The 25,847-nt window shown below is 43.5% G+C and overlaps 1 protein-coding gene across 1 annotated transcript in view; it reads right to left on the reverse strand.

Annotated features, from left to right (window-relative positions):
- The window catches only part of LOC138948331 (uncharacterized), a 322,492-nt gene that overhangs the window by 258,666 nt on the left and 37,979 nt on the right, over nucleotides 1-25,847 (reverse strand). The window contains exon 4 of the mRNA XM_070319840.1: nucleotides 22,962-23,177. Within this exon, the coding sequence (XP_070175941.1) occupies nucleotides 22,962-23,177 (216 nt within the window). The remainder of the gene's footprint in view (nucleotides 1-22,961; nucleotides 23,178-25,847) is intronic.

The raw sequence follows: 25,847 nt of genomic DNA on the forward strand, positions 1-25,847 counted from the left end.
AACATCTTGGAGTTAGAGGGATTCAACACCTTTATGTTCATGAATACATTCATCATCAGTGATCATCAATCCAATGAACTATTCTGAGGTAACCTTTTTTGTGTAGATAGTTTCTGAATGTTAATTGTTCTGAAAGTATGGTATAGTGACACCAAAGAGATTGTTACTGCATGCAGATAAAGAGTTAGTGAGTCATTGTGTAAATTGGATTACATTTTGAACACATTGGTGAGAAATTACTGCAGCTTCAAGTGCACTGTTTTGTAAAGTTATGGTCTCTCCTGGTGCACGTTTTAGGTGTGGAAAATGCCAAAAACCCTCAGTTTCAGGGAGCGTTGCCCCCTGACCCCCTGGCAGGGTGCGCATTATTTTCCTCCTTTTTGACGATTTCCTGTTCCCATGCCTGAATTTAGAAAACGAAAGCTCTGAAACTAACTGGTTGTGCATTGTGCTTGGAGCCTCCTTAGTTCAACTGCCGGCAGTGGAATTCATTGAGCGTCCCAAAAATGGGACAGTGGGCTTATATGGGTTAAGGGATCTGCCTAGCTATGGCCAGAGTAATTACAAGTTGGTAATACTTTTGTGGGAGAGAGAACATTCTGTCTACATTACATATCTGCAGAGAACTGTTCTAGTCCCATGCACTTTTGATTTTTTGTGATTTTTTTTAAGTAACCATGTGTCTTCTGATTTTGTGAAAATGGGTACATAAAGATAACGGCTAATATTCGACAGTACGAATGTAGTAGCCACTTGCTAGACAATTGTGGAGGGAAGTGAATGCTATACCTATAAGAACATAGCAAGAAATAACATTTCAAATCACTTTGGTATGTTTTATACCGTCTCCAGCCTCGTCGCCAACGACCATCTTGTCTCCGACCACACCGCCATCAACTTCGTTGTCAACATCACCAAGCCAGCAAAGAAGCGGAAGATGGTCACACGTCCCAAGCTACGAGACATTGAGACAGATGCTTTTGGAGACGAAGCTGCCCTGCTGCTTGCCCAGCGAGACCCGTCCTCCGACCCCGCCCATTTCTTCAGCTCGACTCTGCGCCAGCTCCTCGGCAAACACGCCTCGCCATCCCTATGCGCAGTCTCTGAACAACTGCCGGCTCCCTGGTTCTCTGAGGACATCACAGCCGCCAAGCAGGAGATGCGACGAGCGGAGCGTGCATGGCGACACTCTGGCCTGGAGGTTCACCAGCAGATCTTCAGGGTTGCGCTGCATCGAGTCAAGCAAGCCATCACTGCTGCCAAGGTCCAGCATTTTCACGACCGCATCGCCAACGCCTCATCATCCAGGGAGCTGTTTTCCATCATGTCCTCTCTCCTGGGCTCCTCCCCCGCTGCCCCCTTACCCACTGCTCACCCACCACAAGATATTCCTGAGTTATTCTCGGAGTGCTTCAAGGACAAGATTGACAAGCTGCGGACACACTCGATCAGCAGCCCTTCGTCCCGTCCCCACCCCCCCTCCTTCTCCGGCTCCCCCCTCACGCCTTTCGGCGGACAATTCCCATGCTCGCCCCATATAGCATATTAACTCTAACTCTAAGACAGGCAAATTGGTCCTGAAAAGACGCTATAACTTAGTCAGTCACTTTGTTTTCTTTGTCATGTTGCAACGGGAATGCTCTTTTCAACTTCCTTGTCGAACAACAAACAACAAGGGGAGTAACAATAACAATTATACTTACCAACACAGTGATGACGGTTGACGAGAGGGACCAAGGGTGTTAAGGGTTCTGGTTTTATTTTAAACAATGATTTTTTTTTTTAAATGTCAAAGCCTTATTTTTTGGAAAGAAAATTATTTTTGAACAGGGCGGAGAGACAGGTGGTGGGAGAGAGAGAGAGAGAGAGAGAGAGAGAGAGAGAGAGAGAGAGAGAGAGAGAGAGAGAGAGAGAGAGAGAGAGAGAGAGAGAGAGGGTGGGGATTGTAAAACCAAAACTACAAGTTATTTATATCATAGTCCTTTTCTTTTCTATTAACAGCCTCTAACTAACGCTGTTTCACCTTAACAGTCAACGGAGATCAAGTAAATGCTAGGGCGATCAAGGTGTTTAATTTTCTTTGACAGTTATTGGAGGCTGAAAATATGTTAAGCTTTAAAGTTCTATTTATGGTTTCTTTCAACAAAAACAAACTCAAACTGATTTGTTCGACTTAACATCAAACTCAGCTCCAATTTGACCTAAAACTGTGAACAATATCAACGTGACTTTCGTATTGTGTTGGGATCATTCATTCTTGAACATGTCTGAAGTTTCAAAGTTGTGACGTCAGAAATATCTAAGTCGGCGGGTCAGTCGACTGAGCACTGCTGAATCCTATTTCTTTCCTGGTTTCCCTTGTAAGTCAAAATTGCTTCTGGTGACAGCTTCTGCTGATATATCATTTGTCCTTTTTACATTTAGTCAAGGTGGTTCTTTTTTTGGAGACTGCTCTCTAGCTCTTGAACATTGGGATGTCATGAATAGTCCCCTCGTTCTGATCGTGCAACGGTTCTTTGTGAAAGTGTAACAGCTCCGTAAGTGGGTAACAGGTCCGTAGCAGGCATTTCAGGATTTAGGAGGTTAGTTCTTGAATAATATGAAGTATTTGGAGGAGTAACTATGTCAATTGTGTTGTCTTACAGCCGAAATATGTGTCCATGCAACTAGCACCATTCTCCAAACGGGCGTTTTAAAACGTTACGCCAGTCACACAGTTTGTATTGGACTATCTTTTTTTTTTTAACACATATGCATCCAGCAGAGGCTGTTCTTTTATATTTGACATAATTTTAATGCCTTATTAAAACTAAACAAGTCGCGAAAGGCGAAAATACAACATTTAGTCAAGTAGCTGTCGAACTCACAGAATGAAACTGAACGCAATGCAATTTTTCAGCAAGACCGTATACTCGTAGCATCGTCAGTCCACCGCTCATGCTCATGGCAAAGGCAGTGAAATTGACAAGAAGAGCGGTTTAGTAGTTGCGCTGAGAAGGATAGCATGCTTTTCTGTACCTCTCTTCGTTTTAACTTTCTGAGCGTGTTTTTAATCCAAACATATCATATGTATATGTTTTTGGAATCAGGAACCGACAAGGAATAAGATGAAAGTGCTTTTAAATTGATTTCGAAAATTTAATTTTGATAATAATTTTTATATTTTTAATTTTCAGAGCTTGATTTTAATCCAAATATAACATATTTATATGTTTTTGGAATCAGAAAGTGATGGAGAATAAGATAAACGTAAATTTGGATCGTTTTATAAAAAAAATATTTTTTTTTTAAATTTTCAGATTTTTAATGACCAAAGTCATTAATCAATTTTTAAGCCACCACGCTGAAATGCAATACCGAAGTTCGGGCTTCGTGGAAGACTACTTGACCAAAATTTCAACCAATTTAGTTGAAAAATGAGAGCGTGACAGTGCCGCCTCAACTTTCACAAAAAGCCGGATATGACGTCATCAAAGACATTTATCAAAAAATGAAAAAAAGTCTGGGGATATCATACCCAGAAACTCTCATGTCAAATTTCATAAAGATCGGTCCAGTAGTTTAGTCTGAATCGCTCTACACACACACACACGCACAGACACAGACACACACACACATACACCACGACTCTCGTCTCGATTCCCCCCTCTACGTTAAAACATTTAGTCAAAACTTGAGTAAAAATGGAGTCTCATGTCACGCTAGTGGCAACCTTGTCGAGAGAACGACCCATATACACACACACACAATCACACTCAAAACACACATAAACACACATCATACCTCCAGCAGATTCTTTTTACAATGTAGAAATATCTAGATCATTGATTTTTAGATTCATTCCTATAAAATCTCCCAAATCTAATAAACAAATAGTTGAAACAAATGTCTTGGGCAAGAGATCAAGGGAGATCATTTTGATGCAATTGTTTTTAAAGCAATGACATTGCATATTGATGATATCCTCACAACAACAAGATATGGGAACAGGAAGAAATTCCGGCGGACTGGAAGCTAGGATACCTGGTCAAACTACCCAAGAAGGGAGACCTTTCTCAGTGTGGTAATTGGCGAGGAATAATGCTCCTATCTATTCCAAGCAAGGTCCTGACCAGAGTCATGCTGGACAGACTGAAGGAGGCCTTGGACAAGAGACTGAGATCGGAGCAAGCAGGGTTTCGCCGAGACAGGTCATGTACTGATCACATAGCTACCCTGCGCATCATCGTCGAACAATCCATGGAATGGCAGTCACCCCTGTACATGACCTTTGTGGATTTTGAAAAGGCTTTCGACAGTGTGGACAGGGAGACCATCTGGAGGCTGATGCACCACTACGGTATTCCACAGAAGTTCATCAACATCATCCAACATCTATATGAGGACTCAACCTGCCAAGTCATCCATAATGGCAAGCTGACCAGCCCATTTGTAGTGAAGACAGGGGTGAGACAAGGCTGCATGCTGTCGCCGACCATCTTCCTGATGGTCATTGACTGGATCATGAGAAGGACAACCATGGACAGCAACACGGGAATCCAGTGGACTTTCGCCAAACAGCTCGAAGACCTTGACTTTGCAGACGATGTTGGCCTCCTCTCCCACAAACAGCAACACGCGCAAGCAAAGCTGACAAGACTCCGTGAAGAAGCTGAAAAAACAGACAGAAGACTGAGGTGATGAAGATGAACAACAAGCAGAACCTTCCTATCCAGCTGCAGGGAGAGACCCTCAAGGAGACAGACCACTTCACGTACCTCGGGAGCGTAATTAGTACGGACGGCGGGGCAGATGATGATGTCAAGAGTCGTATCAACAAGGCAAGACACGCTTTTAACACCCTGCGACCCATCTGGAACTCCAAAGCACTGTCCCTCCGGAGTAAGATCAGAATCTTTAACACCAATGTGAAGGCAGTCCTCTTGTATGGATCAGAGACCTGGAGAGTGACCAACACGTTATCATTAAGATTCATGCTTTGTTAGCACTAAGCAGTTGTTTTAATCAGTCTGGTTTTCTCTTGTTTTCATCTTATGAACATTCTAAATGTTAGACTAACTTATTGTCTTGTACAGAATAACAACTGTGTGAATGGTGCTATACTGAATGAAAGAGTGTGACATGAAGTTCTTGTACATCATTGTAAAGAGTGTGAATGACGTTTTAGTTTAGATGTCAAGCGCTTAGAGCAAGCCTTTTTAACGAAAGTTTTTGATTTAGCGCTATATAAATGTTCTTCTTCTTATTATTATTATTATTACAGGGAAGCTCCAGACTTTCGTCAACAGGTGCCTGCGGGACATCCTCAACATCAGATGGCCGGAGAAGATTTCGAACGCCGACCTGTGGAAGCGAACCAACCAGAAGCCCATCAGCCAGGATGTCAAGAAGCGAAAGTGGGGATGGATTGGACACACCCTACGGAAGCCAAACGACAACATTACCAGACAGGCCCTGGATTGGAACCCACAGGGAAAGAGAAAAGTTGGGCGGCCAAAGCAGACCTGGAAAAGATCAATTGAAAGTGAGGCAAAGGCAGCTGGCACGACATGGCCCCGACTGAAAGGAGCTGCCCAGAACCGGGTGCGTTGGCGAGGAGTTGTTGCGGCCCTATGCTCCACAGGGAGTCTACAGGAATAAGTCAAGTCAAGTTACAACAACAAACAAGAAGGGCAAAGCCCATACGACTCACATGTTTGACCTTGACCTTTACTAAACCTAGCAATGACATCATACACTAAGAACTGCTTTACACATTTTTCCTTCCAAAATACATGTGACCTTGACCAAGGTCAAGGTCATCGAAGGTCATGCAACACAAAGCTGTTAATTCAAGACATAGGAAGTACAATGGTGCTTATTGGCTCTTTCTACCATGAGATATGGTCACTTTTAGTGGTTCACTACCTTATTTTGGTCACATTTCATAAGGGTCAAAGTGACCTTGACCTTGATCATATGTGACCAAATGTGTCTCATGATGAAAGCATAACATGTGCCCCACATAATTTTTAAGTTTGAAACAGTTATCTTCCATAGTTCAGGGTCAAGGTCACTTCAAAATATGTATACAATCCAACTTTAAAGAGCTCCTGTGACCTTGACCTTGAAGCAAGGTAAACCAAACTGGTATCAAAAGATGGGGCTTACTTTGCCCTATATATCATATATAGGTGAGGTATTGAATCTCAAAAACTTCAGAGAAAATGGGAAAAATGTGAAAAATAGCTGTTTTTTAGGCAACATTTATGGCCCCTGCGACCTTGACCTTGAAGCAAGGTCAAGATGCTATGTATGTTTTTTTGGGCCTTGTCATCATACACCATCTTGCCAAATTTGGTACTGATAGACTGAATAGTGTCCAAGAAATATCCAACGTTAAAGTTTTCCGGACGGACGGACGGACGACTCGGGTGAGTACATAGACTCACTTTTGCTTCGCATGTGAGTCAAAAATGGAAATAAGGAATTGAGGTCTCTACACAATTTGTCTTCCTTGTTTTATGTATGAAATTGAGTTATAGTTAAAATTGTATTCTCAGAACTGTTCAAAAATAAACTTGAAGGGAGGCAACCAATAGATGAACAAACAATATTACAATTTACACATTCAGTTCTGCATTTTTTATTTTTTATAAGATCTATTAATGAGAATTATACAATAAATACACATGGAGGGGCGGGGGGTGGTGCAGAGTGATTTTGAATGAGGTATCTGCCTAATATACTGTTCAAAGAAAGAAACGCATAGCTTGTAATATTTGGTTAATTTAGTTATATGGCTACAAGGATATCCACCAAACTGCAAAAAATGTTTATCTGGTCGTCGACCTTTCGTCCATTGCCACAAGTGAGCTCTGCACGTGACGCATGCGTTATCAGTGGCTACAATGTCAAAATTGCTCATTTGGCATGACCACTCGTCATGCTTCAGTGTAATCTCGTGAAACTCGGGGAATATTGAGCTCTCACCATGTCTTCCAAAACCCATAAAAGCGGATTGTTCGCCACAAAGAAATCAGACGACAATTCAGCGACGAAAGATGGCCCGATTGAGCAGAGAAGACCGCCAAATTGCATTGGGTCGTTTACAAGCAGGCCAAAGTCAAAGTGCAATCGCCAGGCACTTCCACGTGTCCCAGAGCACCATCAGTAGACTGTGGGTCAGGTTTCAAGCCACTGGCTCCGTTGCTGACTTGCCACGAGCGGGAAGACCAAGGGCGACAACTGCTGCTCACGACCGCTTCATACGGCTCCACCACCTCCGGAATCGTTTCCTGTCGGCCTCATCTTCTGTCCAGGCTCTCCCCGGGCCACACCGATTATCGGACCAGACCGTGCGGAACCGCCTGCATGAAGCTGGTTTGAGAGCTCGCAGACCTCACAGAGGAGCTGTCTTCACCCGCCGCCATCGCCAGAACCGAGTGCAGTGGGGCAACCAGCACCTTCGCTGGACCGTCCGGAATCACTGGAGACACGTGTGGTTCAGCGACGAGTCCTACTTCCTGCTCCAGCGACATGATGGTCGGAGGAGGGTCTACCGGAGAGTAAACGAACGTTACGCGCCCAACTGTGTGGATGAGGCACCCGTTCATGGTGGTGGAGGCGTCATGGTGTGGGGGGCGATCAATACCGCTGGAAGGAGCACCCTGGTGCACGTCCAAGGGCGCATAACTGCCCAGCGATACGTGGAGGAAATTCTGCGCCCACACGCCCTTCCTCTTCTGGCTGACCAGGATGCCATATTCCAGCAGGACAACGCTCGCCCGCACACAGCACGACTCACCACCCAGTTCCTCACCGACCACCATGTCCAGGTGCTTCCCTGGCCATCCATGTCGCCAGACATGAACCCGATAGAACACCTCTGGGATGAATTGGACAGACGTGTGCGCAGGCGAGAAGAAGCGCCGGCAAATCACCGCGATCTATTGCAGGCACTTCAGGAGGAGTGGGACACCATCCCACAGCAAGATATCCGGCATCTGATCCAGTCCATGCCCAGAAGGTGCCGGGCAGTTGTTGCTGCTCAAGGCAGTCACACCCCCTACTGACTTGACAGCCTCGGCACCCAATTGTATTGATTGACTGATTGATTTGAAGATGCAAATGAACTGTGTGTGCATTCAACTGTGTCCATACCAAATTTCAAACAAATAATCTAAATATTGGATTTTCTGTTAATTTTTTCGAAAAATAAAACAAATTTGGCAAGTAGCAACTATGCGTTTCTTTTTTTGAACAGTATATTTAGTAAAGCGTGGAAGTATGACTGAGAGTCATTGATTCAGTGCATTTAAATTTGTATCCTGTTTTCAGGCTGTTCCTTGCCACTCTGCATTACAATGAAAATGGGGACAGGTGATGCGCTTGATGAGGAAGGAAATCCGACGTTGTCCATCACATTCCCAAAAGGAAAGAAAGGAGAGTACAGTGTGAGGAAGTGCAAAGGGCCACGAGTTTATGGTAAGTTACATGCAGGGTAATTACTGACTGCTGGTTTTTAGCACACACACAAATGAAAATCCTCTTCTTTTCTTATATTCCAGGGGCCAGTTTCATAAGCCAGAAACACAGTCGACCAACTGCAGTTGTCCGAGAGAACCACAGTAATCCGACGTTATCGGGTTTCACGAACAACATTTCAGTCGGCCGACTGCGGGTCGTCTCACCGGAAGTCGGCCAAACATGGTGATGCTCTCCTCCTAACACTGTGTTCGGCTTACTGCGGTAAACCAAAAATAAATGTAATTATCCACACAGTCAATGGCAGAATGCTCACACTTTTTTGGATTGTGAGCCAAACCTTGTGATTGTTCTTCGAAATGTATCTATCATGACGCTGTAATCCAGGAGACAAGTCAGGGTTATGTCTTGAAGACGTCACATCATGGCGTAAGAGGGTTAGATGTCACGCGAAGGAATTACTGAAAGTCTCGGTCATTGTTATTTTGAGCGGGCCGAGACTAGTTTTTTCTTCGAAATCGGCCATTTCCACGTGCGAATGAGCAAACGGAAGTGGTAATGTTGCTAAATTTAGCCCTCGACTTGGCCATTCGGATTACTGTACAGTCGGTCGACTCCGGTTGTCCGCGGGTGACGGTGATTCGCTCATGAAACGCGCTTTTCGGTGACATGGCGATCAACCACAGTCCATCGACTGGGCAGTCGATCGATCGACTGTCAGTCGGTTCACTGCTATCTTATGAAAATGGCCCCAGAATTCTGGCAATTTACCCAAACACGCACACACACACACACACACACACACACACACACAACTGAAGAGGGAAAAGACAGAGAGAGAAATATTACAATTAAAGGCTTAACAGATTTTTTTCAGTTGGGTATTCGGCTAGAACTGCAGCATATTCTTCATTAAATGCATTTTTGCAAGCATAAAAGCTGTACTTGGTTCCGTGCTAATAATGCCTTTTCACGACTATCTCATCCTGAGCTATCCACTGTTACATTTACAGGTCACGTGTCAAGATTGCTTCAACGTCTGTTTGAGAAGCTGACAGAGGATCCAGGTGCCTTTGAAGCTTCCTTCCCAGAGGAATTTTGTGACAAACCTGACTTTTAGGCCGCTGCATCATAGACTGGCTGCATATCACACCCCCCCCCTCCCCCCCCCCCCCCCGCGTCTGTTTGAGAAGCTGACAAAGGATCCAGGTGCCTTTGAAGCTTCCTTCCCAGAGGAATTTTGTGACAAACCTGACTTTTGGGCCGCTGCATATCACACAGTCTAACACCCCCCCCCCCCCCCCCCCCCCCCCATACCGATAAGAAGCTGCAGCACCATACAGTACAAGATAACCAAATTGATCCCACTTTTTCCCGCTGATGTTGACACCAACGACAATACTGAACAAAATGCACTTGCAAGGAATTACAGATTTTACTCTTTTATTTCATAAGTGATGCATTAGATTATAAATACATTTTCATGTTACCATTTTCATTGAAGCTCAGACCACTCAAAACCTCTGTAGTACATCAGACGGAAATGCATATCTGATGGCCCGTACTCCACATGAAGGTAAAGGTATCCTGATTTTCCTTCCTAGCACACCATGGCACCACCTCACAAGCTGTCTAAATCCTATGTAGCGGTACTTCCTGAAAAATAATCACAGAATCTGTGACATAAGTGTGTGTTGCATAGTCCGGCAGGGTGTTCCTACAAAAGGTGTGGAAAGTGGGGGGAAGAACACTTATTTTTCGTGAATACAGTGGGATTGATAGAATGGCTTGTTTCATGGCTGGCTGGCTGGCTGGCTGGCTGTGTGTGTGTGTGTGTGTGTGTGTGTGTGTGTGTGTGTGTGTGTGTGTGTGTGTGTGTGTGTGTGTGTGTGTCAGTATGACAAGATCCATGTAAATCTTTCATTTTACCAAGTTATTTATGTTTAGAATGTACTTTCCAAAATGTGGTTTTTTTTCCAGCCTTATGTTGATCTTGTTTCACACAAAGTGTATAAACTATGAATCTATTTTATACAACTCCGGTAATGCAACCGAGGAGTGGATTAAATCTAGTTGATTATTTTTAGACAAGTGAGAAATTAGAACGAACTACTTTATACCCAAAAATCACACGTGGATTATTCAAAGTTTGAATAAAGAGGGCTACAAAATAATCTATACTAGAATTTATTTTTAGAACATGACATCATTTGAAACCCAGACGATTGGACCCTGTTGCAGAAGAATACAACGTTGACTCAAAACTGTAGCAACAATGGCTGACGTGTATAAAGTACACGCATACCTCGCCAGGTTTGTTTCTGTGACAAGTCGACAGACGATGCCATTTGCTTTGTGTGTGTTTTTGTTGTTGCTTACTGTACATAACATACATTACGTGTAAAATACAGTTCTTTCCAGAAGCTGCAATCTGAAGCGACCTATCTCTGATTCTAGCAGACGATCTCTCCAATGTTTAACACAAAATCAGCAAACTCTCCTGTCACATAGAACGTCCATTATATAGTGCAATGTTGAAATGAAGTTACCGGTCTGAAACATTTAGTCGTTTCTTTTGAGACAATCCTTGTTCTCTTATCATCTACAGATTTACTGCAGTCTTCACCACGCGAATTCCTAACAGAAGTCAGACTTTCGAACATACAATCTACGTAGGCAAGCATGATACGTCATGACGTCATATGATTCCTAGCATATTGACGTAATGCTAAACATCCAGTTATCCCGAGTTTTCTCCCTAATACATGTCCGTGTGTTTTTCAATGTTCGGTTATTTCCGTGGCTTCATGCGGAAAGGGAACCGTCGTCTGCAATCAACGACATGGACCATTCCGGTCCTTGTTGCTGACAAAAACATGATTTTAGCACAGAATGTAATGTCAGAATAGCTATATAAACGCTATTGTGTTTTCATCGTAGCAATAGGGTCCGATATTTAGACGAGACAAGTGTAATGCCGACGAGTCGGAGACTAAGAATAAAGTAAAAGAATAGAGACTATTTGAATGACGCGCATTTGACACTCTGAGTGATTAGGCTGAAATGAAATTGCCTACAAAATGTCGTCTGCATGACTGCATGTTCGACCCGTGTTGTTCGTTGTGTAAATAACTTAAACAATGACGACAACTCGTTGATTACTGGAAAATAAACCCTCGTGGGTATTTGCAGCCGCTTGGTAATTCATGTCAAACACATCACAATATAGACGCGTGATCGACAAGAAGAGGAAATACTATGTGTGCACTTGTATGTTTTATCTTTTAATTTTAATGGGTTTTTTTTTTTTTAATGGACCAACTTTCAACTTTATGAGAAGAAAAAGTTTTAAGACATGAAAAACAAGGATTGCTTTAAGGTAGTTCACTGGACCCGTTAAATATAATTTGGTTTCTCTCAAAAGTTGGTTATTTTTTAAGTTCGATCTGTCTGCTATGCATTCAGCATAAAAAAAATATAGGGTAGTGGGTTCGTTTCGGAGCTATGAGTCTCGGAAGACAGTGCCCGTTTTGAATTTTGGACCGAAAAATCGAAAAATGGGTATGTTTTGAAAACGGCCAATTACACAAACATCTGCATAGGAATAGTCATTTAAAAAATATCACCCAAAGCAGCAATGGGCAGGTAACGAAGTGCACTGGTAAACGAAAATGTTGCGCATACTCAAACTTTGTGACGTCACGTCTTTTGCCAGAGTTTATTTTAAATTTGTTCCTCATGTTGAGGTATTTTATTGCTGGTAGCCTGGAAATAAATTACGATTTGATGAGATGGGTTGTAAACGCAAGAGCGATCAAAACGGCATTAAAAAAACCAAAAAAAACGACAGGTTGGTAGTGTTTTTAGGGGGGGTTCACTCCCTTGATTAACCCCACCCTTTGCACTATTACTGTCCAGTGTGCCTCAGAAAAATATGTGTCACGATAATGTAAAGGGCTGTTGTCCGATCATTTGTCTCAGATATATGAGCCAACTAAATTATGTTTTTAAAAACCACTGTTACATATGACCTCTGTTGAAAGTCAAAGGTCACCGCAACTTTGAAAGGCCACAAGTCCGATTCAAATGTAATAAAAACGCCAATCAAAAGGTGGAGGTCACTTGTTTGATACAAGTGTAATAATAAAAATTAACAATCAAGGCTTGGTTTATAATTTTGCTTAATAGTGCGTACTGTTATTTGTTACGGTTTGAAGGCTGGGACTTTTTGAGGGTGGAATTAAAGCAATTTTTCGCCTTATGGGCCCCTTATGCCTCGAAGGACTTCAATTATTGTATTATCTGCTGCCAGCGTACAGTAGAAAGAGGGCTGCATACACAAGACACTTGTTCTTAATAGTACTGGCTGTTATTCTAGTTCAAACACCGGTTTTAACATGTGGTATTCTGATGCAATCACGCTGTGAGCATCACGGGTTAGGAGACACTCTCTTACCTGCTACCGGAGCTTCAATGTTAGCTTTGGTGATTATTACGATGTCACTGGCAAAGAGAACGGCTTTGTACCGATTTCATTAGATGCCCACGTGTTTTTGACCTCGTGGTTGGTAGGCGTGTCGCATTGTTTTTATTTCTGGCGGTGTCGTCATTTTCTGACGTCATTTGTTCTGGGCCGCGTCACCACACTTCCGCTGCCTGAAAAATGTGACCGGTTTGTTCTATTTACGTCATTCGAATGTTCGACGTGTTCTTCTTCTTCTTCTTCTTCTGCGTTCCCTGTTCGATGTGTTCGAATTCCCAGCCTGCCAGGAAAAAATGGCGACACAACTCAGTGGCTTCCCTTTGTGTATGAAGAGTAATATCCCTGTCTCCATTTGACCTGCCTTAAACCTGCAAATTAAAAATAGTCTTCCGTCACCTTCTTCTGCAGGTGTGTAAATGGTTGGGTGTACGGGGTACATTTGTCATGTGGAACAGACCTAGAAGTATCTGCCAACACATCACGATGATGTGACAAGCACATGCTTGATAAAGAAAGATAGGTGTGTCACTTACTCCTTAAGAGTAGCCTGTAAAAACCCATGCTCCTCCCGGTACTGGTAATATGCCGTCTCCAGCACATCCGTGTTTATAGGCAGACGCTTTCAAATGATGGGAGCTGCGTGATGCATGTAATGCCAATTTTTTAGGGAGGTCTGCAAACATAACAGTATTGTTATAACTTATGGTTAACTATGAAGTTAGTGTAAGAACTAAACTTCTAACAGACATTATAAAGTTAAGGCTTTACAGACTATTTATAGTAATGAATAACCTCTGCATCTATGTTGCAAAATAGTCACACTTTTCCTTTGCTCTTTTCATTAAAAAAATTTAATTTAACTAATGACAAGTAAAAAGTAATACATACCTGAGACAGTTCAGCTTCTTCATAATTTTAGTAGACTCTGTGCAGCAGTTGCATTCCTCCACTTTCTCCATCTCCGCACAGTTGGCACATTCAGACCTGAAAGTATCACAAACAAACTTCACTCGTTTCTATCCTTCCGCAGGGCGTTGCGAATGCACACATGTTGGAAGTATTCTTAGATTTCATCAGAAAGAAATAATAACATTAGTTCTAAAAATGTAACTTGCCAACTCAAAATGTAAACACTAGGGACTGCCAGATTCGCCTTCGTCAAAAGCTCGTGCGTGTCGATCTTCGTGAGTTTGCTTCTATAAAATGTTCATTCTGGAGGCCTAGTGCATTTCTTGCATATAACCAGGTCATGTCCAAAATAGACACTAGCTCTGGAGACAACCAAGTTAGCATAGCCTAGTGCACAAACACCCACACAAAAGGTACGCATGTCACAGTTCAGATCTAGATCTAGACTCCAAGCTTGACATATACTGTCAGAATTTCCTTTTCTCGGTTGCTTGTACCCAAAATAAAACGTGACTTCGTTACTCACCAGTCTGTGTTCCCAAGGCGAGTAATCATGCTGCTGTTGTCAGAAAGATGATTTTCCTCCACGTTCCTTTCATTTTCTCGTGCCCGAGGTTCAAACATATATGTGGCACAACGCGATTGTGGTTCAACGCTGTGTGCACGGCTGTCAGCCATTATGCTCTGCTCCCATCGCTACGTCACAGGCACTTGGCTGGCGCGTCGGGAGTTCTCGGGTTTTCTCGGCAAAGTCCGGATGAGCAAATTTAGTACGCATGCCAGTTGGCGAACGGCTGAGCGCAGAGCGGTTAAAGTGCAGAAAAATGTCGTAACTGGAACCCCTCTACACACACTCAAACCTGTACTTGCAGGGTTTAGACACACTTTAAAGCCATATGTACTCGATGACTATACACGCTAATTGCTTTACCAACAGCTGGAGACATGCTAAATTAAGTTCCCTGCAAAATATTGTGGTCTAGGACCCCTTCAATGTTGAGATATGTTAATTTTCATTTTGATCTGGATCGTCCTATTTATAGATTTGCCAACAGAGGTAGCGTTGACGCAAGGGAAATAACTCCGCGTCTTTGTTTACATCCAAAGTTTTTGAGACTCTAAAACAAGCAGTAATGCATGTATATGGTCCGCGCATGGCGACATATCGTCATTACATGGTCTTATGGTGCGTTTGACATCGATTATGGGCAAACTACACTTTGTAAACACGGGAGCGCGTACATATGCCTTTAAAAAACCCGGCTATATTGAGAAAAAAAATTCAGCCCACGGGACGTGTTTACCTGGTTATATTAAATGTTTGCTCCAAAGATTTGTTTAACTTTTTATTTTGAAGAACAATGACTGCGCGGGCGCCGAATGATATGACACGCCTCTGTCAGCGCAATCAGTTGAGGAAGGGGAGAGGCCAGATCAGCATCAACTTTCGAGTCAGGAGGTCTCTGATAACAATTACAGTCCAGGGGCGGATCAGTTCATTTTATGGGGGGGGTTTCCAAAAGTATATTGTGAAGATATGGGTGTGAAGGCGCGAAGCGCCGAGCCGACGGCGCAAAGCGCCTAGCTTGCTAGGGGGGTCCGGGGACATGCCCCCCCGGAAAATTTTGTAAAAAAGGATGCAAAATGGTGCAATCTGGTGCATTTTGAGGATGATCATTACCAGTTTCAGGCAGCAGATTTTGTCACTGATTAATACCCCAAAAAAACACCATTTAAAAAAAAAAAATTTGGCTGGGGGGGGGGGTTTCCGGAAACCCCTGAAACCCCCCCCTCGTCCGCCCCTGCAGTCTAACAATGCCGCGGGCCTCTGACAGCTACGCCATGTAGTCTTGTGGTGCGTAGATCTCCCCGACTTAATTTCTCTTGTTCATGCGAGTAGTTTCCCTTTGTACACTAGCAAAAATGGCTGCAAAACAAACAAGTCGCGTAAGGCGAAATAACAACATTTATAGTCAAACTGTCGAACTCACAGAATGAACCTGAACGCACTGCTTTTTTTTCACAATGACCGTAGTCCGCTCGTACAAAAGGCAGTGAAATTAACGAGCCTGTTTAGCGCGGTAGCTGTAACGCTTTTCTGTACCTCTCTTCGCTTTAACTTTGTGAGCGTGTTTTTAATCCAAACATATCGTCCAAGCTAGGAACTTAAATGCCGTAGACTTAAGTGTGTTTGAGTCTGACCTTAAGTCACGACTAGCCGTGTCTCCTCCTTCGTCCGCCGACGAACTGGATAAACTGTTGTTAGCTCTCCTTGATCAGCATGCTCCTGCCTCCAGCCGCCGCGTCTCTCACCGTCCTCCGTCGCCTTGGTACTCGTCCGCTGCGCCTCAGTTGCAAGATGCCAAGCGCGAGAGACGTAGAGCAGAGAGACAATGGTTGAAGTCAGGCCTGACTGTTCATAAGCAGATTTTTCAAGTTGCCAACAAAGCAGTCACTAGTATTGTTCACGCAGCCAAGACTGCATTTTACAATGTCAAAATACTCGCATGCTCTTCTTCAAAACAGTTGTACGACATCACTAACACTCTTCTTGGTAAATCTGACTCGTCTCAACTTCCCTCTGAGATTCCTTCTTCTCGTCTTCCTCAGGCTTTCTCCGACTTCTTTGTCAGCAAGATTTCCACACTCCGCCAGTCTCTTGACGCTCCCCCCCCCCCCCCCCAGTCCCCCATCCCTGACCCCTCCTATTTTGGCCCTGCCTTCTCCTCATTTCAGCCTGTTACCGAAAGCACAGTCAGAAAAACTATCATGCACGCCGGCATCAAAACATGCGAACTTGACCCCCTTCCCGCCTCTATCCTCACTCACTGTCTAGATACTCTCCTCCCGCATTTCACCTCCGTCATCAACGCCTCTCTCTCATCTGGGTCCTTTCCTGCCATTTTCAAATTCGCTATCCTCCGACCTCTTCTCAAGAAACCTTCCTTGGATCCTGAAAATATGAAGAACTACAGACCAGTGTCTAATCTCTCATTTCTCTCCAAAATAACAGAAAAAATCGTACTCTCCCAGCTTTTGGACCATCTTGAAGCCAACCACCTTCTCTACTGCAATCAATCTGCCTATCGCTCTGGACACTCGACGGAAACCGCTCTACTGAAAATAAGCAACGACATACTGACTGCACTCGACAACAACGACGTCTGCCTTCTCTCTCTGCTGGACCTGAGCGCGGCATTTGACACTATTGATCATGCCGTGCTCTTGTCCCGCCTTCAAAACTCTTTTGGCATTTCTCAGTCTGTCCTTTCTTGGTTTCAGTCCTATCTCACCGATCGCTACCAGTCTGTCTCTGTGAACGGCATATCTTCTTCTGCTTCTCCTCTACAGTACGGTGTGCCCCAGGGCTCCGTCCTGGGGCCTATTTTGTTCGTCCTTTACACCCAACCCATCCCTTCAATTGCTGCTCACCACTTTCTCTCTCACCACAGCTTCTCCGACGACAACCAACTCTATCTCTCTGGACCTATCTCTGACCTCCCTCGCCTCATTGCCTCCACCCAGTCTTGCATCACCGACCTCAAGGCGTGGATGGACCTGAATAAGCTGAAGCTTAATGAGGAGAAAACCGAAATGATTCTTGTCTCTCCTAAAACACATCTCAATCATCCTTCTCTTCCCTCGTCTGTCGATCTGAATGGTTCTTCTATTGCTCTTTCTCCTGCTGTCCGCAACCTAGGTGTCACTCTTGACCAGTCCCTGTCCTTCCATCAGCATGTTGCCAATGTCTGTCGCACTTGCTTCTTTGAAATCCGCCGCATCTCCTCCATCCGTCATCTCCTCACTGAGGATGCCACTAAAACTCTGCTCTGCGCCTTTGTCCTATCCCGACTCGATTATTGCAATTCCATTCTATCTGGCTCTCCCAACTACATCATCGAAAAGCTTCAGCGTGTTCAGAATCATGCCGCCCGCCTCATCTTTCGTTCTTCCAAGCATGACCACATCACCCCTCTTCTTCAAACCCTACACTGGCTGCCTGTTCAACAGAGGATTCAGTTCAAGATCTCCACACTCTGCTTCAGAAACTTTGATCTATCGTCCCCTAGCTATCTTTCTGACCTTCTTGATGTCTACTCCCCCTCTCGCTCCCTAAGATCCTCCGCAGACACCCGCCTTTTTAGGATACCATCAGCACGCACCAAAACATATGGCCAGCGCACCTTCTCTTACCAGGCCCCATCCATCTGGAACCAACTCCCGCACTCACTCAGGCACTCCACATCTATGCAATCATTCAAAACCTCACTCAAAACACACCTCTTCCCTCACTAGTCCGTTAATGACCACCCATCCCCCTCTCCTGCTGGTCCTTGATCTGTCTCTTTCTTTCTCCTTCTTCTTCCCTTTCCAGCTCTATTCTTCTTCTCTCAACTAACTTTATGTATCCAATAATTTATTTATTTATTTACGACTGTTTTCCGTCTAGAATGCATGTGCCTGTAGTTGGTATGAGTGAGTGCGTCGCGTTCTCGCTGTGCGCCTGTCTGCGAGTGTATGAGTCCGAGTGTCTTGGTCCTTGTCGATTTGTGTTTCGTATAATGTTCACTATGTATTTTATATTTTGTAAGCGCCTAGGGCTATATTTAGATTAGGCGCACAAATTTTCATAATAATAATAAAGTAGATGTGTACTGCCGGGCAGTACATACCCCAAGCGAAGTCGTCCATCTGTGTGTACATGATTCTCTCTCTCTCTCTCTCTCTCTCTCTCTCTCTCTCTCTCTCTCTCTCTCTCTCTTAAAATGTGTCATCGATGACGTGTTTTCATACTTGCTAATGCGGCAGGCTAATCATGACGTCAAATTGAAACTTCTTGAAGTCTCTCAGAAAGGGACATGAAAACCATGTGGGGGTTACTGGTTTGGGCTGAAAAAAAACCCAACTCCACCTAAAATTCAAGCGCCTATGGGGCTGAATTATGCAGCATAAATTGTGAAACATCAGGATATCTCACACTTTCAATTCTGCCATCATGTCAAATCTGACAACAAACCTACCCACAAAATTATGTTTTTCTTCTGGAAAAGTATGGAGTGAAAATCAGTTGGGGACAACGAACCTACCCACAAAATTTCATAAATATCGATGAAGAATTGAGATTTAACGGTTTTTAACTGCCAAAAATAAGGTTTTTTTGTCTGGAAAAGTATGTCTTAAAATTCAGTTTGGGACAACGGACCCACCCACTAAATTTCATAAAGATAGGTGAAGAATTGAAATTTAACGTTTTTTAACTGCCAAAATTATGTCTTTCTTCTGGAAAAGTATAGAGTGAAAATCAGTTGGGGACAACGAACCTACCCACAAAATTTCATAAATATCGGTGAAGAATTAAAATTTAACGGTTTTTAACTGCCAAAATTATGTTTTTCTTCTGGAAAAGTATGGAGTGAAAATAAGTTGGGGACAACAAACCTACCTTTAAAATTTCATAAGAATCAGTGAAGAAATAGGATTTAACGATTTTTTAACGGCCTTTAAATCATTGGTGATGTCATCATAACCCAGTCGTTGTAGTTGTCGTCGTAGTTGTTGGTGTTGTTGTTGTCATGTTCGTTGTCGTAATTGTTGTTGTTCTCGTGTTGTTGTTTTTGTTGTTGTTGTTGTTGTTGTTGTTGTTGTTGTTGTTGTTGTCGTCGTCGTCGATGTCATTTGTTGTTGTTGTTGTTATCGTCGTCGTCGTCGTCCGATCGTCGTCGTTGTCAGAGGTTATTTCTAAAGATTTCATTGATAGTCTTTGTTCTCGTCACCAAGACTTGCTAAGAACAAGCTTGGAACAGCAAGAGTTCCAAGAACAAGATTAGAACAACTCATTACATCATTACCAGTACGTCATTTGTATTTAGAACACACTTTAGAAAAAAACTCTTCAGCTACAAACCAGTCACCCTCACATGTCGGAGGTGTTTGTCTAAACCACTTACTGAAATGTTTTGAGGTTTAATGACCATACACATGTTGAACCGGTGAGTGTCTTCCGCTGCTTAATTCGCAAATAACTATTTTATTAAAGTCCGCTTGAAACGCTCAAAGATGAAATTCCATGTTAAAAAGTGACAAAAGTTTCACATTTTCCCGTTGTAACAGCTTCCGATGATATTATATGAAAATTCTGATCCTCTGAGAGGATTCCCCGAAACAAAATCAGTTTGTACGCCTAATTTTTATAGAATTGTCCAAACAGTGTCGCTAATATTGTGCTAAAAGATGAATTCTAGAACAATGTTCACAGACAGACACCACTTGGCAAAAAAATTTTCAGTGCTGGGAGATGAAAAAAAAAACTACCTCGCTACGCGCGGGCTTCGCCCGCGCTCCGCTTGGATAATAATATCATATCTATATGTTTTTTTTAATCAGGAACCGACAATGAATAAGATGAAATTGATTTGAAATCGATTTTGGAAATTTGATTTTAATCATAATTTTTATTTTTTTTATTTTTAAAGCTTGTTTTTAATCCGAATACAACATATTCATATGTTTTTTGGAATCAGAAAATGATGAAGACTAAGATAAACGTAAAATTGGATCATTTTATAAAAAAATAATTTTAATTACAATTTTCGAATTTTTAATGACCAAAGTCATTAATTAATTCTTAAGCCTCCAAGCTGAAATGCAATACCAAAGTCCAGCCTTTGTTGAAGATTGCTTGACCAAAAGATCAATCAATTTGATTGAAAAATGAGGGTTTGACAGTGCCGCAAAAAGCCGGATATGACGTCATCACAGACATTTATCCAAAAAATGAAAAACACGTCCGGGGATATCATACCCAGGAACTCTCATGTCAAATTTCATAAAGATCGGTCCAGTAGTTCACTCTGAATCGCTCTACACACACACGCGCACAGACACACACACACACTGACACACACACACACACACACACACCACCACCCTCGTCTCGATTCCCCCTCTATGTTGAAACATTTAGTCAAAACTTGACTAAATGTTAAAAGGGTGATCAGTCTGACAATTAAAAGAAAAATCGAGCTTATTCAGAAGCTGGAAACTGGCTGCAAAAAAGGAAAGGAAGTAGCTGAGGAATATGGAATGTGTGTTTGTGTGTGTAAGGGAGTGGGGGCGGTGTGAGTGTGTGTCCGTGTGTGTGTGTGTGCAGAAAAAAGTAAGGAGGCTCGAAAAACAACAGCCAACAGGTGAAAGATTAACTGGAATATATCTCGCATCAAACGCAATGTGTGGACACGGAAATAAGAACGTATAGTAAAAACAAGTTCGGTTAATATATTGAATTTCTGAAGGAACAAGGAGGGAAATTCAATATAACCGAGAATTGCCTATATTGAAGTTCCGGCTATATTGAAGGTCTTCCCGGGTCCCGTGCCACTTCAATATAGCCGGGTTTCACTGTAGTTTATTGAAGTACTGGTTGGAATCTGCAGGGATCGCGTTTACGCACGATTTTTGCGTATTTGACGCATTTTAAAAGTCGGTGACGCGTTTTTTTCGCCGCGCCGCGTAAGCCATACGCAAAAATATTGTAACTTTTTCTTGTCTTCACGCAGCGCTTTTGCTCTGACTTAATAATCACCCGATCCTGAAACTGACTATAGTGCTCGAGAAGTGACGACACACATGAAATCTGCGCGTCAAAACTAAAGTCCGTTTCTTTTTGCATCGAAGTATCGCAAACGAACGTAACGAGGGTACAGTGGTCGCCGCTTAATAAAGCCACTTCTGGACCGACGAAAAATGGCTTTAATAAGCGGCGGATTTATTAACCGGCGGTCCAGGAATACGTCATTTTCGAAAGGAAAAAAAATCTTCTCTTTTGTTTACGTCACTCAGTCACTTTCTTTCGTCATTTACACTTGTTTGAATCTAAACAAAACTTCACGAAGGATGTGGAACTTTTGTTTCAATTATGTACATGTACGTGTACTTTGATCACTTCGGTACATCAATAATTTCACTGTCACCGTCACGAATCATTACTCGGCAGAGAAGAACGATTTTATGAGTGTTTGTTTGTTGGTCGTCTTCCACATCAGAACAAGATAATGTGAGTTTTAGTCACAAACTACGTGATTTCTATGAGAAAACTGGCTTTAATAAGCGGCGGGTTGGTTTTATTAACCGGCTTTTTCTAATACATAAGATATAGTGATAAATCCGGACCGTCTGAAATCGGCTTTTATAAGCGGCTGGCTCTATTAACCGCGGTTTTATTAAGCGGCGTCCACTGTATTACCAGATAATATCTTGTCGGATAATGAAACAGACATTAGCTGCTCTCCCATCTCGCGCTTCCAAAAGGCGGAAAGTGTGTCTAGTCGTATTAGAGCGGGAAACAAACTCGCAAGGCCCGAAGGTTGGAGACAGCAGGGGTGTTATTAGACAGGCGTGCGCGGAGTTCGACAGGAAAACTCGCCGTATTTAGGTAAGGAGTGTCTTTAAGTCTTTCGTGCGTGTTTTGTTTGTGTCTGTACGTGTTTTCGTAGTACGCAAAAATATTGGTCCGTGACGCGTTTTTTTCGTTTCGTTGCGTATGACTTACGCGTTTTTTAAAAAGCTAGCGCGATCCCTGTAATCTTTCAGATGCTGTTTTCTCTGAATGTAATTTTCAGACCAAAATCTAAAATATTGCAACTTTTGAAGGGCTTGATGGATTCGTTTCATTTTTGTTTATGTTGTTTATGATTTGTAAAGCGTCAGTTATGTGTATGGAATAAGAGTTTAGTGCATTGGTTGGGTCTTTATGAGTCTGACAGTTAGGATCTCATGTATATTTTCTTATCAGAACTGAACCGGTAACTGAAAATGCTAAATTAAAATAATACATTGCTTAGAAATGCTTTTCGATACACAGAATTATTAAACACACAAATATCGTTAAAAAGAAGAAGAAACTGTATCAAAACATGCACTGGTTCACAAACTGCAACATTTAGAAAATTAGCACATTTTTTGACGTTTTTCTCAGTTTTTGGTGAATAAAACCAAAACAAACTGCTTTTCAAAATTTAAAATGGTAATCCTTAATTAAGTTATTCTGCTTGCAAAAATCAAACAGGCAGCAAACAAAAAGAGAAGAAAAAAAGTGTTTGCCTACCCCGTCGATTACTATGCCCCGAAATGACAACAGACGTGATGGTTGCCCTGGTCTGCATGTCGATGGTCACCCACGCCTTGTAATCGTTGCTGGCACTCATCCAATATTCCGTGTAGCTGTTACTAGCGCTTTTCTGTTTCCCATCGGTCACGGCGCACGGCGGGATACTATTGGACTGGGAGCTAGCCACCACTGGCTTCCCCAGAAGGATATTCACTGAAAGAGACAAGGCAGGTATGAATCGAACTGGGAGCTACCCACCACTGGCTTCCCCAGAAGGATATTCACTGAAAGAGACAAGGCAGGTATGAATCGAACTGGGAGCTACCCACCACTGGCTTCCCCAGAAGGATATTCACTGAAAGAGACAAGGCAGGTATGAATCGAACTGGGAGCTACCCACCACTGGCTTCCCCAGAAGGATATTCACTGAAAGAGACAAGGCAGGTATGAATCGAACTGGGAGCTACCCACCACTGGCTTCCCCAGAAGGATATTCACTGAAAGAGACAAGGCAGGTATGAATCGAACTGGGAGCTACCCACCACTGGCTTCCCCAGAAGGATATTCACTGAAAGAGACAAGGCAGGTATGAATCGAACTGGGAGCTACCCACCACTGGCTTCCCCAGAAGGATATTCACTGAAAGAGACAAGGCAGGTATGAATTGAACTGGGAGCTAGCCACCACTGGCTTCCCCAGAAGGATATTCACTGAAAGAGACAAGGCAGGTATGAATTGAACTGGGAGCTACCCACCACTGGCTACCCCAGAAGGATATTCACTGAAAGAGACAAGGCAGGTATGAATTGAACTGGGAGCTAGCCACCACTGGCTTCCCCAGAAGGATATTCACTGAAAGAGACAAGGCAGGTATGAATTGAACTGGGAGCTAGCCACCACTGGCTTCCCCAGAAGGATATTCACTGAAAGAGACAAGGCAGGTATGAATCGAACTGGGAGCTACCCACCACTGGCTTCCCCAGAAGGATATTCACTGAAAGAGACAAGGCAGGTATGAATCGAACTGGGAGCTACCCACCACTGGCTTCCCCAGAAGGATATTCACTGAAAGAGACAAGGCAGGTATGAATCGAACTGGGAGCTACCCACCACTGGCTTCCCCAGAAGGATATTCACTGAAAGAGACAAGGCAGGTATGAATCGAACTGGGAGCTACCCACCACTGGCTTCCCCAGAAGGATATTCACTGAAAGAGACAAGGCAGGTATGAATCGAACTGGGAGCTACCCACCACTGGCTTCCCCAGAAGGATATTCACTGAAAGAGACAAGGCAGGTATGAATCGACCTGGGAGCTACCCACCACTGGCTTCCCCAGAAGGATATTCACTGAAAGAGACAAGGCAGGTATGAATCGAACTGGGAGCTACCCACCACTGGCTTCCCCAGAAGGATATTCACTGAAAGAGACAAGGCAGGTATGAATCGAACTGGGAGCTACCCACCACTGGCTTCCCCAGAAGGATATTCACTGAAAGAGACAAGGCAGGTATGAATCGAACTGGGAGCTACCCACCACTGGCTTCCCCAGAAGGATATTCACTGAAAGAGACAAGGCAGGTATGAATCGAACTGGGAGCTACCCACCACTGGCTTCCCCAGAAGGATATTCACTGAAAGAGACAAGGCAGGTATGAATCGAACTGGGAGCTACCCACCACTGGCTTCCCCAGAAGGATATTCACTGAAAGAGACAAGGCAGGTATGAATCGAACTGGGAGCTACCCACCACTGGCTTCCCCAGAAGGATATTCACTGAAAGAGACAAGGCAGGTATGAATCGAACTGGGAGCTACCCACCACTGGCTTCCCCAGAAGGATATTCACTGAAAGAGACAAGGCAGGTATGAATCGAACTGGGAGCTACCCACCACTGGCTTCCCCAGAAGGATATTCACTGAAAGAGACAAGGCAGGTATGAATCGAACTGGGAGCTACCCACCACTGGCTTCCCCAGAAGGATATTCACTGAAAGAGACAAGGCAGGTATGAATCGAACTGGGAGCTACCCACCACTGGCTTCCCCAGAAGGATATTCACTGAAAGAGACAAGGCAGGTATGAATCGAACTGGGAGCTACCCACCACTGGCTTCCCCAGAAGGATATTCACTGAAAGAGACAAGGCAGGTATGAATCGAACTGGGAGCTACCCACCACTGGCTTCCCCAGAAGGATATTCACTGAAAGAGACAAGGCAGGTATGAATCGAACTGGGAGCTACCCACCACTGGCTTCCCCAGAAGGATATTCACTGAAAGAGACAAGGCAGGTATGAATCGAACTGGGAGCTACCCACCACTCGCTTCCCCAGAAGGAAATTCACTGAAAGAGACAAGGCAGATATGAATCGAACTGGGAGCTACCCACCACTCGCTTCCCCAGGAGGATATTCACTGAAAGAGACAAGGCAGGTATGAATCGAACTGGGAGCTACCCACAACTCGCTTCCCCAGAAGGATATTCACTGAAAGAAACAAGGCAGGTATGAATCGAACTGGGAGCTACCCACCACTCGCTTCCCTAGAAGGAAATTCACTGAAAGAGCCAAGGCAGGTATGAATTGAACTGGGAGCTACCCACCACTCGCTTCCCCAGAAGGATATTCACTGAAAGAGACAAGGCAGATTAGGGTGTTTGTCATCGTTCTATGAAATTTGGAGAGGCTGTTATTAAAGACTACCCAAGGTCAAGGTCATCCAAGGTCATCCAACACAAAGCTGTTAATTCAAGACATAGGAAGTACAATGGTGCTTATTGGCTCTTTCTACCATGAGATATGGTCACTTTTAGTGGTTCACTACCTTATTTTGGTCATATTTCATAAGGGTCAAAGTGACCTTGACCTTGATCATATGTGACCAA

This window comes from Littorina saxatilis, linkage group LG15 (genome assembly GCF_037325665.1).
Source record: "Littorina saxatilis isolate snail1 linkage group LG15, US_GU_Lsax_2.0, whole genome shotgun sequence".
Taxonomy (NCBI): domain Eukaryota; kingdom Metazoa; phylum Mollusca; class Gastropoda; order Littorinimorpha; family Littorinidae; genus Littorina; species Littorina saxatilis.